This window comes from Podarcis filfolensis (assembly GCF_964270895.1).
Source record: "Podarcis filfolensis genome assembly, chromosome: 11".
Lineage (NCBI taxonomy): Eukaryota > Metazoa > Chordata > Lepidosauria > Squamata > Lacertidae > Podarcis > Podarcis filfolensis.
In genome coordinates, this window is record NC_139613.1 from 24,157,679 (window position 1) to 24,176,988 (window position 19,310).

Below are 19,310 nucleotides of genomic sequence, written 5' to 3' on the forward strand. Positions count from 1 at the left end.
ATAAAGGAAGTCTTTTATTTGGTTGTTTGTATTGTCGTATGTTATGCTCACTATGTTTATGTTTAATGAGGGTGGATTAGTGTATTGGGGGTGGGGGGTTGTGTTATGTTGTAAATAAAATTCCAATAAAAAATTAAAAATTAAGCTGTCAATAAAAATTGAGACAGAGAGAGAGACTCCTTCTGTGGCCAGTTAAAGTCATTTTCTTACAAAAAAAAAATGTCTGCCTGGTTCAGCAACCTCTTCTACTAGATTCTCACCCTCGCTGGATACAGAATCACTGGCCTGGAAGGGATCCAATAACATCATCCAAACGGACTTCCACAAACTCGTGACACTATGTAGTTTGACCCTTGGGACAGATACAGAGCAATCCAATGTATGAAGGGATGGTCCCTGCTCCATTGAAAGAAGTTGTAGTGCGGCCTCTCCCAAATAAACTGGATTTTGACCTTTGGGATTGGAACAATCAACCTGTTGCAAATACCCTATTGGGGGAGGTGGTGGAGAGGGTTGTGATAGGACAGCTACAAGCATTATTGGATGGCAGAGATTATTTAGATGTTTTCCAACCTGGCTTCAGGACTGGCCATGGGGCTGAGTTGGCTTTGGCTACCTGGATGGATTACATTTGCAGAGAGTGGGACACGGGGAGTACAACGTTGCTCCTGCTCTCTCTCACATATACATAATATGTATTATGTGAAAACCCTATATATATATATATATGGTTTTCACATAATATATTTTAAGAACATCATACGCTACCATTCTTACGTTTCTGTGACTTCGCATATCAATAAGACGTTATATCTCCACTGTCTGAACTGTCCACTTGTTTCTAACATGACACAAATTATAAAATATAAACCTGAAAATAACATATTCTTGTTCTTCTGTTGCACGAGATATAAATCCATCTCGTATTGGACAAGAAATAAAAGTATTTACTTGTAATCCGAAAAGGGTTTCTATTCTTCTACAAAAAACCTCATCGGTAGAGGCTCTTAGTCTAGCAGGTAATTTTGCCATTTTGGCATAGTCCATTAGTTTGTTGCTCCGTTCTTCTTTTGTGAGTATTGCCATTTCCTTCCACTTCTGCACATATAAAATCCTTGCTGCAGTTGTACATCTCTCTTAAGCTGTCGATAACATTGGCCATGGTATCCTCCTCCATCAGTTCCAGGGAACAGGAGTTGGTAGCAGGAGGGTTAGATTTTCAGAACAAGACTTCCAATTCCAAAATTAAGCAATGAGACAGCAGCAAACACTCCTTTAAAACAGAAGTGCCAGAATTCAGTGGTGAGATGGATGAGGAAAACAAGCTTAGCTTAAATCCTGGTAAGAAAAAGGCACTGTGGCTGAATGGTTCCTGTGTCCAAGAATTTGGTCAGTTGCTTGCCTTCGGATGGACTTGCGCTCCCTATACAGGAGTAGGCTTGCACTCCAGAGGTGCTTCTAGATCCAGCTTTGTCACTGGAAGCTCAGGTAATGTCTGTGGCACCTGGATTTCAGGGAGATGCCTTTCAAATTGCTGCTTCCATTGAGAGATAGAAAAACACCTCCCATTTACAGAAGACTCCTAGTTTCAGACATACCTAGCAATTGCAAAGCATTTTGGGACATTTCAGGTTTCTATTTAGATTTGATTGAAATTGGGAGCCAGAAAAGGCAGAAACTGACAGGCTGAATCCACAACACCCCCAGAGGGGATTCTTTGGCATTAACCCCAAAACTGAACAGAATAATAAAAACCATCCACAGTATAAGTGATGCATAGCTCTTCATATACATTCCAGAGCAGTTCCTGCTTGTGTCTGAAAGCTTTTGACAGTCACAGGTATGATTAGCAATGGAAGTTGGGGGCATGGAAAGCTTTGGATAAAAAAGCATGGTCAAAAGAAATACCAGAACTCACTTGCATCATAAATACAGGGTTCATTTTCTCCCCACACATATATAGCATTCGAGCAGCAAAGGGGGCAATCCTGTGCACCATTTATTGGAAGCCAGTCTCACTCTGTTCTGAATCACTTCACATATTAGTGTGACATGATAGACATGTTTAGAATAAGTATCAGGAATGTATTTCACTAAATGCCACAATCCTTTAAAGGCCCAGGATCAAGTTTTGGACCAGCAGAAGACAACAATGCTGATGTTCCCTATCTGAGAACGTGTTCCATATTCACTGATCACACCGTTCATTGTATCAGACACCTTCAGACTACTCTTCCCTCTTTGGAAGTTTCCCAGTACCAGGAGCAATTTATTTTCAGTCCTGCCCTGTATTGGAATGCAGGCTCACTCGAACCTGTCAGCTTTTGCTGATTCCAGCCTCCCAGCAATCCCTTTGTATACAACAGGCTAGTTAGAAATTTACCTTCTCATTGGTTGTGCCTCTTCATGAGTTCATATCCTCGATCTAACCCATTTTCCCTCCCTTCCCCCTCTTTGCTTCACCTTCCTGCTTTCATTAGTGAATTTTTACTACCTTGGGGGCCTCCAGATGTTTAGACTTTAGCTTCCACCCCCTTCCAGCCACTGCCTTTTTAATTTTCTACACCAGGATTGACTGACCTGTGGCCTTCTGGGTACAGTGGTACCTCGGGTTAAGAACTCAATTCATTCTGGAGGTCCGTTCTTCACCTGAAACTGTTCTTAACCTGAAGCACCACTTTAGCCGCACCGCCGGAGCATGATTTCTGTTCTCATCCTGAAGCAAAGTTCTTAACCCGAGGTACTATTTCTGGGTTAGCGGAGTCTGTAACCTGAAGCGTCTGTAATCTGAAGCGTCTGTAACCCAAGGTACCACTGTATTGTCACATTGCAACGCCATCAACTGCAGCCAACATAGCTAATGGTCAGGGATGCTGAAAGTTGCAGTCCAACAATATCTGGAGGGTAACAGGTTTGCCACCCTGTTCTACACAGAAACCCCAATCCAGTATTATCTGATGTTGATCTCAGCTGTTAACATCTCCAAGTTATACCCAACTGAAAAACATAAACTGATCAATAGCTTTATTTCGATTTGTGACCCCATTGCAAATAAAAAAATTTGCAGGGTAGAGTCTGAAATTCAGTGTGCTGAGCAAATCCCTTGAAGCGGGAAGTGTGTGGACAATTGTGGAAATTAATTAGTTTTGCTTTGTCGGTTCCAATGTTATTCCTATTCACAGGGCTCTGTGTGAAGTTTTCAAGATTGGGGTAATTATCTTGTCCATTGGAAATTCCACTCTCCAGGTAGTTTTAACCCATGGCATTATTTTCAGAATACAATGACTCATTAGGTTGAAGTATTTCATAAGATGTGTGTTTTTCCATAGAAAAATAATCATCACTAAAGGAGGTTTTGAATTAGCCTTGCTGGAATCCTTTGAAAACCCAGCCTCTCTCTGTATGTGTACAAGGGGGGGGGGGAGGAGAGAATCTGAAAAAGGAAGAGAATCTTAAAATTGCAGTCTAGAACACATTAGGAAATGTATGGGAGATCAATGAAAAAAACAAAACTGACTTTCAAAGCATGCATTGGCTAACTTTTTTACAAGTAGAAGTCTGGATGTGTACAGTGGTACCTTGGGTTACATACGCTTCAGGTTACAGACTCCGCTAACCCAGAAATAGTGCTTCAGGTTAGGAACTTTGCCTCAGGATGAGAACAGAAATTGTGCTTCAGCGGTGCAGCGGCAGCAGGAGGCCCCATTAGCTAAAGTGGTGCTTCAGGTTAAGAACAGTTTCAGGTTAAGAATGGACCTCCGGAACGAATTAAGTACGTAACCCGAAGTACCACTGTATATAAAAATGATTAGCACTCTCACCTGGGCTTGGACTTGCTTCCCTTTGTCTCCCGCAAAACTTCCAGACTTGGGACCCATGACTGTGACTTCATTTCTCACCAATGTGGCTTTAACTCAAACCAAAATTCTAAGACACTTGGCTTTTTTAAACAAAATGAGTTCATTAGCCAACCTAAACAAAATGACAGCCAAACTAAAATCACTGCTAGGACTTTGCTAAAAGCAGACCCATTCTACTTCTCGCTGTGCTACAACAACCTGTACTTATTTCTTTTCTGTTGCATTTCCCCCATGTAAATGCTAACTTGTTCTCCTTAGGGAAGATGACATCTCACATGCATTCTGTACAGTTTCCAGACAGTCTTCAAAGACAGCCTCATGTACAGGTGCATTAATTTTCTAACCTGGAGCCTCTTCTAAACCAGTGGCTCCCAATTAGCTAATTATTGAGGACTGCCTATTTTTCAAAAGCCAAGCCACAGACCCCCCCTACTTTTGAAACTTTTGATAACTCTATGGTAGTTACCTGTGCAAAGCAATTTTTTGAAGAAAATGTGGGGTGGCCCCTAATAAGCAAAGGATCTTCTGTACAGTAAAAAACAGACCATAAAATTTGTGATATTACCACAAATTGCCTATCCCCAAACAGTAGGAAAAACTTGTCTCCACTGAATTTAAAAAAGCAATTGTGTCCCTAACTTGCAAGTGTTCTATATGCAGAAGGCTATTTATATGAGAGAGTATTCAAACATGCTCTTCTTTACTTCTAATCTGAGATGGTACATTTTAGCAAACCTTTGCCGCAGATGGTTCTTCTAACTGAGGGATATTGCACCTTCAAGACATGGGTGAAGGCTTGGTCAGGGCTTGCTAATTTATTGGTGAAGACTGAGTAGGAAAACAGCTGGAATTTTGTAATGTTGGTAATACGGTGGTACCTCGGGTTAAGTACCTAATTCGTTCCGGAGGTCTGTACTTAACCTGAAACTGTTCTTAACCTGAGGTACCACTTTAGCTAATGGGGCCTCCCGTTGCCGCCAGAGCACGATTTCTGTTCTCATCCTGAAGCGAAGTTCTCAACCTGAGGTACTATTTCTGGGTTAGTGGAGTCTGTAACCTGAAGCGTATGTAACCTGAAGCGTATGTAACCCGAGGTACCGCTGTAGTCATCATTGACGTGGCAGGACAGTCCAATATGTGACCTTGAGGCCTTTTTTTTGCAGTCCTCAGCAACATTTGATGCCCCCCATCCGCCCTGCAGCCCTCGTGTGGGTAAGTAAGGCAAGGAGTTGGGCTTCGGGAAGGAGGCAAGAGGGCTTTGGCAGGATCCTAGAGTCCCTCAATCTCCTTCCCAGTCTAGTTAGCATAGGAGCAAACTCCTGGGGACCGAGGGGGCTTCAGTTCCCCCATAAAATATTTGAGGGGGCCAGGTCACCCCAAAGTTGATGGGCACTTGCCATTCAAATGTTGTGTGTACACCATGTAATGCGATTGATTAATATTTTAATCAAGTTGGCACCCCTGCTAGATCTGCACAGGTTGCTGATTTGTTACTGGGCCAAGCTATATTAGCGTATACCGGTAACACCCTTAACTAAACATGTAAATTAAAATCCTACAAATGCTTACCTCTGGATCTTTGGCATGAGAAGCAGGCCAGGCAAGGCTAGCATGCACTGAAGCACTTTGTTTACTGCAAGGATGAAAAGTGCTGCTTGCTGGCAATCATGTGGGCTGGGATTCCTTACATTCTACGCGTTCTATGCTCTCAGCTGCAACACCAAATTACAGTTCACAGATGCCATTTCTCCCTACAGTAAGTAACCTCTGGCACCACTGCTTTGGCAGTAGCAGACAGCTGGATAGACACATTCTCTATTGTCTTAATCCCCTTGCTTGCAAGGAAGGTGGAGAAAAGGAACGTGGTATTTCCGTGTCTCCTTGGTTTTTTGATATCAGCAGCAGCCTGTGTGCTTTTCCTCTGCAAATGAGAAACGCCTACTTTCAATTGATTCATTCAAGCCTTCTATGAACACACTGAAGAGCACTAGCCACCTGTTTGCAGCGAAGGAGGAATAACCTTTCCATTCACAGTCTCAGTCAAATGTGACCTTCACACTAAAGCTCCACATTGCCTGTATTAAGTACTGTACATCAATTTTAAATGCCTTACAATCAAGTTATTCTGCCTTGCACACAGGGCAGCAAGGGATAAAAATATTGCTGTTTGGGCATGATTCATGACAAAGTTATACTAATCTGCTTCCCACATACAGCTTTCTCCACCCACCCTCTCTCAATTTTGCTAGGATTTAAACTGTGAATAAGTACTTTCCTTTTGATTTTCTTCTTCTCCTCCAAGCCCCTGGGCATTCCTGTTGCCTTACTGGGAAATAGTCCAAACACTCCCATGCTCTTGTCATTCCAAACCAGAATCACGCAAATGTCTTCGTAACCCGTTCATATCAGGAACGTGGGAAGAGAAAGCAACACCTGTAGCTGCTGAGTAAACCAAGGTTTACCTGGCTTTTTCTCTTCTCTTTAGCCACAGCAGATGCTGTAACTCTCCAGTCGTTTGACTTCACCCCTGAAGTCTTCCATTGTTTCGAGAGACAGACAGATGCCAACAACAAGAAGACCCTGCTTACCCTCTAGTTCAGATGGCAAATATGGTATCTTGCATTCAGACTCTCTGTGCTTTCTTTATAACACTGAGAGGAAGGGGATTGGAAGTTTTAATTATTTAATTTAAACTATTATTTCAATCAATTCATTCATATACTGAGTGGTTAATCTGTTTAAAAGTGGGCCATTCTGCAATTGCACCAGGCCATGTGGAGAATGTGAACCCTTGGGACTTCCGGGTTGGCGCCTCCAGGCAATGGCGGAGTTCCTCCGATCGGGAGGAATTTGCTCCGTGGAAATCAGGGTCTGACTGCCACGGCGAAGGCGGAGACCCACTGAAATCACAGGCGGGAGAAGCTTGTGAACCTGGGATTCGGCTGGCACCTTTTGCGCCTCCACTACTCGTGGGGAAACCCTGATTTGGGGATCCGGAGCGAAGTGGGGTGAGCGGCGCGGTGCTTCGAATTGATTGCTTCTTTCACGGAGTGAAGCCGCATCGCTGTTGCCGGAGAGCGCTGACTTTTTCCTGTGGACAATTTGACTTTAAACAACTACCCGTGAGTAGAACGGAAAATTGGATCTTTAAATTTATTAATTTGGCATCGAAACGGGAAGGTTTTAAACAGGAAGTCCGCCTTCCTCTTTTGTAAATAGATTGAAGCAAAGACGTTGCAAGTTAAAGCCTTGGAAAGTCTTTTGTAAAGGATTAAATCTCCATCGGTTAAAACTATTAAACCCCCCTTGGAAGCAGGAGAAGAGGGGGGAAATTTTGGACCTAGTGAGCCTGCAGGAGAGAGTGAAAAATCAAATTACCACTGCTCTGAACCTGGAAACGGGCTGCCAGTAAGATTGACGTCTTGGGAGAGTTCATTGACTGTGAACAGAAAGTATGTTGACAGATGGCTAAATAAGAGAAATACATTGTTTCCATGGTCCCCTTCTGCGTTTAAAAAGGAGGAAAAGTAACTGAAAATTGAAACTAACTTTATAGTTTAAATTGTGTTTGAAAGGATTGATACAAGTGGAGACTGTTTCCCTCTAGAGGGAGCTTTTGAAACTGTTACAAGAGTGGAGCTGGGGTTTTTCCAGCTGCAAGATAAGAACTGTGAGAATCAGAGATTGACCTTGGATTTTAAGAATGTTGACAGAAGGAGCCTTAGTGACTGTATTATGTAAGATAAGCTATTCGTTGGAACAGCTCCACAAGAAGACGGATGTTATGTCTACTAAACTTGAGAACTTGGGACAAAAAGTGATTAATTTGGGACAAAAAGTGATCATCAATACAGAAATTGTTCAGGACTTGACACAGGAACCTACTTTGACAGGACAAACTGGGGAGAAAACGAAGGAGAAAGTTGTTGTCGAACCTAAAGTAATACAAGTGGGAGCCCCAGCCTTACAGAGGCAAATCGAGGACTATAAGTGGAGGCCTTTTATGAATGAATATAGAAAAAGTCAGAATTTGAAGATTGGAGCCCTGCTTGGACTGGAGAAGGAAGGTTGGATAGACTCTTTCATGCAGGGATTTACTGACCTTTGGGTCCTGAATCTGGGTCAGGAGGTGATTGGAGTTGTGGGGGCCTTTGGATCTGGAGGAGCTTTGAAACATGATTTGAGATATTGTATGGACCTTGGTTCTAGCTGTGGAGAGTTGGCTGGTCTGTCGAGAGGGAATGGGGGCATGGTTGGGTCGGCCCCCCCGAGACCTGCTCTTCAGCATCTTCAACATCAAAGAATATGGAGAAAAACTGCAGAAGGGACTTGGAAAAGATTTAAGAGCCTCGGACAGAAGATCTCCAGGTTGATGAACTATATGGAATGGACGGAAATGACTGGCAGAATCCGAGACCAGGGAGAAGAGATGGTGGAAGAAGATTGGGAAAGTTTAAAGTTTATATATAGAAATATTGTAAAATTAATGAGTGTTAGAAAATTGTTGGAATGAAACTTTATGGCTTTAGTAGAAATGTTATAAGGAGTTAAGTATAAATAAGTACTTTGGTATTAATGGAAATTAAGGTTAAAAATATGTTAAGATATTCATAATGATAAAAATAGAGAAAGATGGAAAGGAATTGCTGAAACAAGTAACAGAAGTGGAATACAAAAAGGGAGGTGTGAGGAGGTCGATGAAATAAGGGAATGAAAGACAGAGTAATGAAATGGTATGGTATATGTTTTTAAATTGTTGTTTTGTTTAGTTTAGTGTGTTAAGGTTGTGTTTTGTATTGTCTATATATTGTATTGTACTGTTTCTTCTTTTTTTCTTTTTTCTTCTTTGTTCTATTTTGTCTTTTTCTCTCGCCTTTTTTCTTCTTTTTTCTTTTCTTGTAAGTCTTAAAAGTAATAAAGATTATTTTTTTAAAAAAGAGAGAATGTGAACCCTTGCCTTGGACACAGGACATTGTGGGGCTGCAATTCTTATGAAGAGGAGCGCTGCTGCTTCCATTTCATTGCACAGGAGTGTTCCTTCAGCACAGCAAAACAGCTCTAGACTGGAAGCACTCTTTTAACTAGTTTATTCCACGTCCCAGATGAGGGATTCCTCATCAGAGGATGACCTGAAGGCCCCATCATTACATGAAGCACTGAATTAGGCTCAATATAGGGGTGAGGAACCAGGATTCTCAGAAGAAGCTAAAGAAGGAATGTCTGCACCAAGGGAGATTCTGACCTCTGGCACTGAGGCAAAAGAAGTCAAAGCCTGAGGGGGGGAGATGGCACCTCTGGGTGAAGATAGCTGATAGGAGTCATCTGAGGTCAGGAGTTGGGTCAAGCAGCTCCAACTCAAAAACTTTAATGCTAGGCTGGAAGAGATACACCATCTTTGCGCCAGTGTTCTGCTTCATCTGCTATCTAATCTCCTGCCTGTTGTGAACCTGACCTGGGCCTGTCTTGCCCATGTCCTTATTTGCTCATGTATCAATTAAATGAGGAAGACAAACAATAAAAAATATTATTTATGGGGTGATATGAAAGCAGAGGTAATATTTGTATTGCTCAATCTTTTCAGGTGCCCTGCTGCAATTCAAAGAGGAAGAAAAAGCAAATTATGGATGCAAATCAAAGGAATGCTGCAGAGATTACTTTCCTTTTGTGTTGTTTAGAATTCCAATTAATTTTGTTCAGCTGATGTATTCAGATGTGTCTCGCCCAGATGCACTTCAGGATAGTCCTACTTAAAAAATATTTATATGGGAAACATAAAATTCCTTTAAAAACAAGTAGTAACTAGGGCACTTTTTCCAGCCTGTAAACATGGTTTTATTGAATTTCACTAGTGAGCTCTGAATTCCATGCAGAGTGGGTGGCAGCATCTATAACCAGCAAGGAAATAATCATATTTCAACAGTGTACTGTCACCAGTAACTGGAATAGGGCCTCCCACCTTCTGTAATTGCTCTGTATAGGGCTTGAAAGCTCTCCTACAGTTTCGGGCCACAGGCCACAAATCAGACAGAATCATGCCATGGTTTCCTTCCCACTCCAGATTTTCTCAGGTGTGTAGCTTCTTCAAAATGGTTTCTTTCACTGAAAGGTGGGAAAATTTTACTACTATGTCTCTGGGGTGATTGTTGCTGCTTGGATTCTCAAAAATCTGTGTCATTTAGTGGGGTTTCAAGTAGAATTTGGTGAAACCATCATTTTATGACACAGTAGAATTGGGCCCTCAATTTTCCCCCAAATGCCCCTTCTCTTAGTGTTCAAGCCACAGGGAATTGTTATTTGCCCCTTCCAGCCGGAGCTGGACCTGTTTGGTCAAATCTGAAAGCTTCTTAATTTTAGTTGAGTAATTGATGCCAACCGCCAATGCTTCATTAGCTGTTTCAGTGACTTTGGACAACTGGGTTTCCTTGCGGTCAACTCTGGCCTCCAGCAGCTCGTAAAATATTTTCACAGATCTTGATGAAGTTGTCAGACAGATCTGACAACAGGAAACGTATCGCCTCATCCTTCTTTGATAATCTCATGCCCTTCAATGCCATGGTAGGGCCTTCTTCCTCCCCTGAAAGCTCCGGGGTAGCCAAAGTATCTCTAGGTTCAAAATACAATCTTAAGTTTCACTCTTTAGTTAGCTGCATAGAGATGCTGTGTAGAGATGCTAATGTGAGGTACCGTCAGACAATTCAGAAGGGTGATTGAAGGATGATTTGACGCAGTGAGGAGTGGCGCAACAGTGTTATGTTGCCATCTTCATTTGTTGATACCATGCCTCCCAAGTGTGCACATTCTTTCACATTCTTGGCATAAATGAGAGATGTCTTAAGACGCCCATGCACGGTGCAAGTAACTCTTTCTTGCACTGAATTAAGAAAAAAACCCAGGCTGATAAGGAAAAGGAGGTTAAATTTAGGCAGATAAACACCACTGGTTTCAGCCACTAATAAGCACTTTCCTTAATTGCAGCTGAATATTAGGTCATCCTAGGTGACAACTGCACTAATATCAATTTCTGTGCTGGCAAGTGTAATCTTTTTACTTATTTACATAGCTGGCTACATTTCAAATCCGCATGTCTCTAAGCTAATCCGCATTGTAATATTAGGTCAGACTTATATATAATTTAACAGTGTTTCTCCCAAACTTTAAGTGCATTATATATTAGAACACTCGGTCGCTGGCTTCCAAACTGTGGTTGCATTGCAGCTCTGATGCAGCACCTTCCTGTACAAGGAACAAATGCACTGCAAGGCACTGTAAGGTATTCCAATAGCAGGTGCTGCAGGTCTATAGCTGACAGGCACCTAGCACAATGGGAGGCCAGACGCTTGCTTGCATTGACAGTAACAGTATGCTGGCAAAAGGTCTTTCCTATTTCATGTTGGTTAATGCAACACTTCTGCACATTCCCACTTCTAGTGGGCTGACAGTCATTACAACACAAAATCAGTGTATAGTCCCTGAAACACAACCATGCTTTTCAGCCAATTCTGAAATGTAAACAAATTTACTGTGTACACTGAGAACTTCTCAAGACAGAAATATTTCAGGCTTGGACCCAGATCCAAACAGACTTGCTTGCAAAGCACAGAGATTTCAATTGCTGTATTTTTCCGTGTATAAGACTAGGGTTTTCTAAACCAAAAAATTAGGTTTAAAATTGGGGCTAGTCTCATACACGGGTAGTGCTGAGGGGGTGTTTTCTCAATTTGGAGTCCCCCAAAATAAGGGGCGTCTTATACATAGGGCCATCTTATACATGGAAAAATACAGTATGTCTTCCTGCCTGCCAAATAGAATTAATAAGCAGTTCCAATAAACAGTACACAATGTTAATTTTGGAGGTCAGGTGTGGGAAGATGAAGAAGCCGCTGAAGCTTTCACCTTGAGTTGCTGGGAGAGATAGTTCGCCATGATATGACTTTAGATATAACATTGGGAGGTTAACTGTGCTTTAGAAAAGCTCATTAGATAGATAGATAAACTTTATTTGCATTAGCCAACAGCCATAGCAACATAAAACAAGCAATATATACAACTAAAAAGACAACAATGGGTAAAAAGGATAATCAAATGATCAAGATTATTGTTCAGATAGAGGCCCTTAATCTCACTGCACCCTTGATAAGCTCGAAAAGCTCATTTTTCGACGGTGAGTAGTATTTTTGAGCTTTGATTGTTTTAGAATCTGAACTACGTCAGATGTCAGGCCTTCAAGAAAATGTAAGGCCTTGGGGGCAAAATGATTAGTTAATGCCTGCCAGCTGATCACCTATAATTCTGAAGCACTATTCCTTAAGAACTGAAGAGTTTTGCCTCGGGACATCCTCAAAAATACTTTAGGTTCAGGTGGGGAACCTGTGACCCTTCAGATGTTGATGGACTAAAACTCCCATCAGCCCCAGCCAGAACAGCCAAAGGGAACTGGAGTCCAGCAACACAGATAAGAAGGCAAGAGCCTGCTGGATCAGGCCAATGGCCCCTCTGGTCCAACATCCTGTTCTCACAGTGGCCCACCAGATGCCTGTGGGAAACCTGCAATACTCTCCCCTCCTGCTGTTTCTAGCAACTGGTATTCAGAAGCATTACTGCCTCAGACCACAGGAACTCATGGAATTGCGTTATCCAGCAGGCCTGTTTTTATGAAGTAGCAAACGGAACATAAAAATCTGGTATTATTTTAAAACAAGAAACACTGCACAGTTGAAACAAAAGGCTGTTGTCTGGACCCGTGGTTTAATACAGTGGTGCCTCGCAAGACGAAATTAACCCGTTCCGCGAGTCTCTTCGACTTGCGGTTTTTTCGTCTTGCGAAGCACGGCTATTAACGGCTTAGCGGCTTTAAGAAAACAAGGAAACAAAGGAACAAAGGAAACAAACTCGCAAGAACTCGCAAGACGTTTCGTCTTGCGAAGCAAGCCCATAGGGAAAATCGTCTAGTGAAGCGACACAAAAACCGAAAAACCCTTTTGTCTTGCGCGTTTTTCGTTTTGCGAGGCATTCGTCTTGCGGGGCACCACTGTATCCTTTCTTCAGAAAATACTGTGCATGGCTGAATGTTTTATGTCAACAACCTATTAAGAATTCATCCATCCTCGTCGCTGCTACTCCATGCATCTTCATAAGCAGGATTCAGGCCCTGCTGAGGCTGCAACTGGAAAAAGAAGAGAAGATTCCATCAGCGATTCCATCTAGTCAGTAGATTCCATCTACTGTTCTCACAGTAGTCAACCAGATGCCTGTGGGAAGCACACAAGCAAGAGCACAACAGCATTCTGCCCACAGAAACTGGTAATCAGATGTCCTGTCTGACAGTGGAGGCGTGGATTTCGGCAATCCTCTTTTAAAACCATCCAAATTTGTAGCAATCACTGTCTGCTATGGGAGTTCTGTGGTTTAACCATGTACTAGAAGTACTTTGGCTTTTTTCCGCCCTGAATCTTCTGACTCCATGATTGCAACATTCAGCTTCATTGGATGAATGTCCATGAGTTCTTGTATTATGAGAGAGGGAGAAAAACTCCTCTATTCACTTTTCCCATGCCGTGCGTAGGATTGAGAGTAGCTCAGTTAGTAGAGCAGGAGACTCTTAATCACAGGGTCTTGGGTTCTAGCCCACATTGAGCAAGATATTCCTGCATTGCAGAGAGTTGGACTAGATGACCCTTTGGTCGCTTCCAACTCTACAATTCTGTGATTCTATCCTGTTACCTCTTACTCACCTTTTCTTTTTTAAAAAACTTTTTTTGTGAACCACCCTGAAATATATGGGTATACGCAGTGCTTTTTTCTGGGGGGACACAGGGGTACACATACCCCAAAACAGTTTGTGAATCTTTGTACTTTTGTCCATTTACTGTATTTATTTTTCCTGATTTGAACAATAAAATGGTGATTTTCCTGAGTCAAAATGAGAGAACCCTTAAACATTTTTTAAAGAAAAAAAGCACTGGTTATAGGGCAGTAAACAACACACACACACACACACACACACAGAGAGAGAGAGAGAGAGAGAGAGAGAGAGAAGACAATAAGACAAAAGAAACCAGTCTAAATAAAAATAAAAACAAAAACAGAGAAAAAGAGAAGAGGAGATGCAGAGTCCTCCCTCAAAAGCTTTGTCTCACAAAGACAGTGGTAGACTCAGCTCTCACCTGGGAGCTTTCCTTTCTCCTCCCAGTCTCTCACTCTGGAAAGTCTTCCCTTTTCTCACCTTTTCTCTAAACCCAAATGCAGCAACCTTTCCTCATAGGGTGCCACTCAGTCCCCTTGATCATTTTGATTGCCCTTTTCTAAATGTTTTCCAACTCTTGAGGTGACCAGAACTGTACAGAGTATTGTAAATGCAGTTGCATTTGTGGAATCAAGCCAGTCCCCCCCCCAGTTCTGTATGCATTTTATTCTGTATCTTAAGTTCTCAAGACATTTTAATTTCCCTGACCACAACAATAATAATTTTATTATTTATAAAGGAAAGGCTAAATGCAGAAGGGAGGGGACATACCAGCTGGATCTAGATGGACAGCAGGGCCAAAAAAAGAAGAAGGGTGGGGACAGAACAGTACTTTGCACATGTTGGGATGCATGTGATTTCTGTGTCCAGGGCAGCTGTTTACCAGCTCCATCTGGTACACAGGCTGAGACTTGTCTTGCCAGAGTGGTGCATGCTCTACTTATCTCCCACTTGGACTATTGCAATGCACTCTACCTTTGAAGGTGACCCAGAAACTACAACTAATCCAGAATGCGGCAGCTAGACCGGTGACTGGGAGCGGCCCCTGAGACCATGTAACACCAGTCCTGGAAGACCTACGTTGGCTCCTAGTATGTTTTCGAGCACAATTAAAAGTGTTGGTGCTGACTTTTAAAGCCCTAAACGGCCTCAGCCCAGTATATCTGAAGGAGTGTCTCCACCCACATCGTTATGCCAGGACACTGAGGTTCAGCGCCGAGAGCCTTCTGGTGGTTCCCTCACTGTGAGAATGAGGATACAGGGAACCCGACAGACGGCCTTCTCGGTAGTGGCGCCTGCCCTGTGGAATACCCTCCCATAGATGTCAAGGAAATAAACAACTATCTGACTTTTAGAAGACATCTGAAGGCAGCCCTGTTTAGGGAAGGTTTTAATGTTTGATATTTTATTGTGTTTTAAATATTCTGTTGGAAGCTGCCCAGAGTGGCTAGGGAGGCCCAGTCAGATGGGCGGGGTATAAGTAATAAACAACAACAACAACACATAACATATAGGATTCCACACAATTCCAGGACCTGGAATTCTATACTCTGCTTTCTGTTAACTATTATCCAGTACTGATGTGATGGTTCTGCAGAGGAACATGATGTATCAGGTCCTGCACTACAGCAGCCTAAACTGAATGGATACCTTGTTCAGGCTTATGGAGTTACAATCCATCATCCCAGCCATGTCAGTGAGAAATCTTTCTTACAATGACTTCATTGCTCACATGCAGGGATTTCTTCCTTTACTATCATGCACAGAATATATCCCTTGTGTATAGATGCTCTAGTTCTCATCTTGCTCTACTGAAAAGCTATTTACCTCTTCAGAAGTATCATCAGGCTCCGGCTCTCTCAGAGATGGTACCCAGGCAAGGATATTGCCGTCTCTCCCACCACTATAAAGTTCCTGCCGTGAAGGAACCAACAAAAAGTCACAGATCAGTTACTGAATACTGAAGAAGGCGAGCTTGAGGCAAAATGGGGGGGGGGGGCGGGATCTGGGGAAAGGAAGTAAATTATCCACACTGGAGTCTTCTCCCAATCATAGCAACATCAGTGGGACTAATAGTGTGATCTTGAGCATGTTTATTCCCAAATCCCACAAAGGGCAAGAGGACTTACTCCCAGGAAGTGCATTTAAGGTTGGATCTCAAGTCATTTGCTGCAAATTCACGCTGAAGCTAAGCCCAATTCTATTCGCATACCTCATAAAAGCAACATAGTTGTATTGAAGTTGTAGATGAGGGGGATTACAGGATTAGCCCTGCATGAAAATATAAAGTACAGTGGTACCTCGCAAGACGAATGCCTCGCAAGACGAAAAACGCGCAAGACGAAAGAGTTTTCCGTTTTTTGAGTCGTTCCGCAAGACGAATTTCCCTATGGGCTCGCTTCGCAAGGCGAAATGTCTTGCGAGTTCTTGCGAGTTTGTTTCCTTTTTCTTAAAGCCGCTAAGCCGTTAATAGCCGCTAAGCCGCTAATAGCCATGCTTCGCAAGACGAAAAAACCGCAAGACGAAGAGACTCGCGGAACGGATTAATTTCGTCTTGCGAGGCACCACTGTAACTTTTAAAAAGTATAGCACCTAAATTACAATGCACGTGTGCACTGCATAAACATATTCTTTTTCTGTAGTAATTTTATTTTAAAAACACGGATAAATAACTTAAGCTTGCTTAATTTTTTATTTCCATCTACTTCATCTTACCGCTTAAAGCATTTTTACCCTGCTATTCAGCCAAAAAGGCTCTCAGAGCAGCAGACAAACAAGCAATAAACGAGTTTATTCTATCTCACTTATGAATTGACTTATGTTTACTTTAACTTATTATGATTCATGACCTGCTATAGGCCAAAGGTTGAACTGATGTTAATCAGTAGAGTAAAGCAAAATGAGGCCTAATTAACTAATGTTACAGAAATGACAAATGGAGGGAGGGGGCAATCTTTAAAGTTGTTACAAATATTATGCCTGAATACAGTGGTACCTCTGGTTATGGATTTAATTCGTTTCGGGGTGCCGTGTGCAATCCGTAACTAGAGGCGCTGCTTCTCTGCATGCAGAGAAACCCAGAAGTATATATTTCAGGTTTGCCGCGGCTGTTGCCCAAAGATTCCATAACCTGGAGGTTACGCAACATGAGGTACCACTGTATATCCTTTCGACTTGACAGCTCAGGGCATATACCTAGCTTTATCAGTTTGTAGAAAATCCATACTTTAACCGACTCTCCTCATTCCAACGCCATTTTAACATTTAAAGAAAGGTGAATTTGGGCTCCAACTCCCTCCCTGAACCAAGAAGAAGGAAATCACTGTAGGCAGCAGGAACAGGGCATCCTGCCGTAACTCCCCAAGCGTGAGAGCACATACACGGCACCCCACCTAGGGAGTGACCAAGGGGGCAACAAGAGACATCCGCAGAGGCAGTTTAGCAAGTCAAGTGTTCTGAAAGCCCAGCTCCAGACAAGTCCTGAGGGCAAGGATATGTAAAGAGTTTTATTGTTCTTTTGGTGTTGAGAAAGGTGTCTGATAAAGTGACCGAATGTTGAACTTGTGTAAACCTTGTATACCCTGCCCCATTTGTGACATGCTTGTGATGTAGTGATGATGTATCAATGATGCTGCTCGAAGTGTGTTCTGGGGGAAAGAGAGAAGTTTTAAAAGAGGATGTCACCCCATGCTCAGGGTTCTTACTCCTGTGGAGACCTGTTGCGCAACAATAAAGATTGTGGTCTACTGACTGCTGCTTTGCTCCAAATTACTTGGCTGGAACTTCCTTCTTTCACTAACTGCCTAGACCTGGAGGGGACTTGCACCCCGATGAGCTGGGCTATTGAGTAGTCTCTCACCCCAAATTTTTTTTCAAAATGCTAACTAGATATTAATGACCAGGGCTAGGAATCCATGGCAAGCTTATCTTAAAGCTTATTTTGGTTTTAGAGTACCAGTGTAATACAGGCCCAGGTAAGCCCCGCCCCAACCCCAATCGATCACGTGACACAGCGCAAACACACTATTTGAATAGGAATGCCCACCAACTTTGTGGGGGCCTAGCCCCCACAATAATTTTATTGTGGGGGCCAAAGCTCCCACTGCCCCTAGGAGTTGGCTCCTATGGTATGTGTAGAAACCTCTGGCCTTTGCATGCTTGAAATGCAGCCTACCATACAAGAGTAAGCCACACATCTGTTGTCCCATCCACCTGTTTTCTGGCCACACTCACTATTGGCATATCCAGAAGGATGCCCACAAAGGAATAAGGATCTCAGACTCCAAAAAAAAGTGTGTCCCATGGACAACCCATGGTCAATAGCTTTGTTGTTTGGTTGTAAATTGCTCTGGGTTGCCTTGGAGAAAATCAGCGACTAACAAATTCAATAAATAATAATGATAGTGGCAATCAGGGCAGACTCAGGATACCATTTCAAATGTGGCACACAGCAGCTACAGCAGTTCTCGAAAACTTACAAATGAATCTTTCTTTAAATGACTTGACTCTAGAGGTGTTGGGACAAGACACTTCAGGGGAAAAGGCTTTTTTTAACAAGTCAATTTATTTCTAAATGGAGCAAAGCAGCTTTAGCAACCTCACCTCTTTTCACATCACAATCTAAAAATATTTCCCATGGAATCTGAATACAGTTAGGGCGCTGCATGTGTGCACAGCTCAATCAGGCAAATTGCTAGGCACAAGGACGCCTTTATTGAGGCCAGCAAACCCATTATAATATACGTCAGTTATTGCATAAATGTTACACCATGCTGCCAGCCTTTCAAGTTAGGATTTCATATGTTTAATAGCTGTGCTGGTGCCAATTCCATATTAGATGTCCCATTAGGAACACACAGATTAAGATAAAATGTTAAGGTTAGGAGAATGTTATACAACGTGTATCCTGCTTAGCATCATGGCCAACTTGCGTTCACACTTGAGCACCATTATGTGCCTTTAGTTGCATTTTAAAAACAAAAACAAAACACTGGGGTGTTTTTTCATTGAAAGCTACTCTTTACTGATGTCCGCAATGGCTAATAATTTCATTATGGTCATAGGCTATATAAAAAAGTTAAGTACCCAGTTTAATTCCTCAAGATGATACCAGCCACAACAGTTTAAGACAGGAGAGGATTCAGTTGACTAGCCCGGCCAGTAGAAGTCCTGTGCAAGGAGTTCCATTTGTGCAATAAGGTTTCCTCTCCACAACTGGGTTGGGAGAACCCACACAAAAGCTTGCGGGGGGAGAAGAAGGGATATCTTTTCATATGGGAACCTGGAATGGAATTCCATTCCCAGTATTTGGAGGGAACCGTACTGGCAGATGAGGTAGGGGGCAAGTATCGTTTTATAGAAGAAATGTTACCTCAATAGAGATACAACGTATCACTATTCAGCATCAGATAGCAAGCTAAATTAGTATTTTTTAGTATATATAATATGCAGAAGAGAGAGCAAACCTCAATCTCTACAAATATTTTTATGTATCTTTTCAGGGATGCTCCCAAACATTATTTCAATACATTATGGATATTTTCCAGTCAATTTGAGCACTCATGAACTCTAATTAGGCAAAAGGTGTGAAACCTATAACCCCCATATCTATCACTTTTGAGTATTAATTATTTTCAGGGTGTGTGTTTTTAAAACACAAATAAGATGCTTCTTCAGTGAGAACTACTCATTGCTAATGCAGTAATTTA

The 19,310-nt window shown here is 42.3% G+C and overlaps 1 protein-coding gene across 3 annotated transcripts in view; it reads right to left on the reverse strand.

Annotated features, from left to right (window-relative positions):
- Nucleotides 1-11,841: 11,841 nt before the first annotated feature.
- The window catches only part of ERCC8 (ERCC excision repair 8, CSA ubiquitin ligase complex subunit), a 40,442-nt gene continuing 32,973 nt past the window's right edge, over nt 11,842-19,310 (reverse strand). For 2 of the 3 annotated variants that reach the window (XM_083576243.1, XM_083576245.1), the window contains 3 exons: nt 15,430-15,516; nt 12,892-13,023; nt 11,842-12,609 (listed from right to left, as the gene is read on the reverse strand). In XM_083576243.1, coding sequence (XP_083432369.1) covers nt 12,955-13,023; nt 15,430-15,516 — 156 coding nt within the window. In that variant the 3' untranslated portion in view covers nt 11,842-12,609; nt 12,892-12,954. Of the gene's footprint in view, nt 12,610-12,891; nt 13,024-15,429; nt 15,517-19,310 lie in introns of those variants that run through there. The other variant, XM_083576244.1, reaches the window with a different exon arrangement.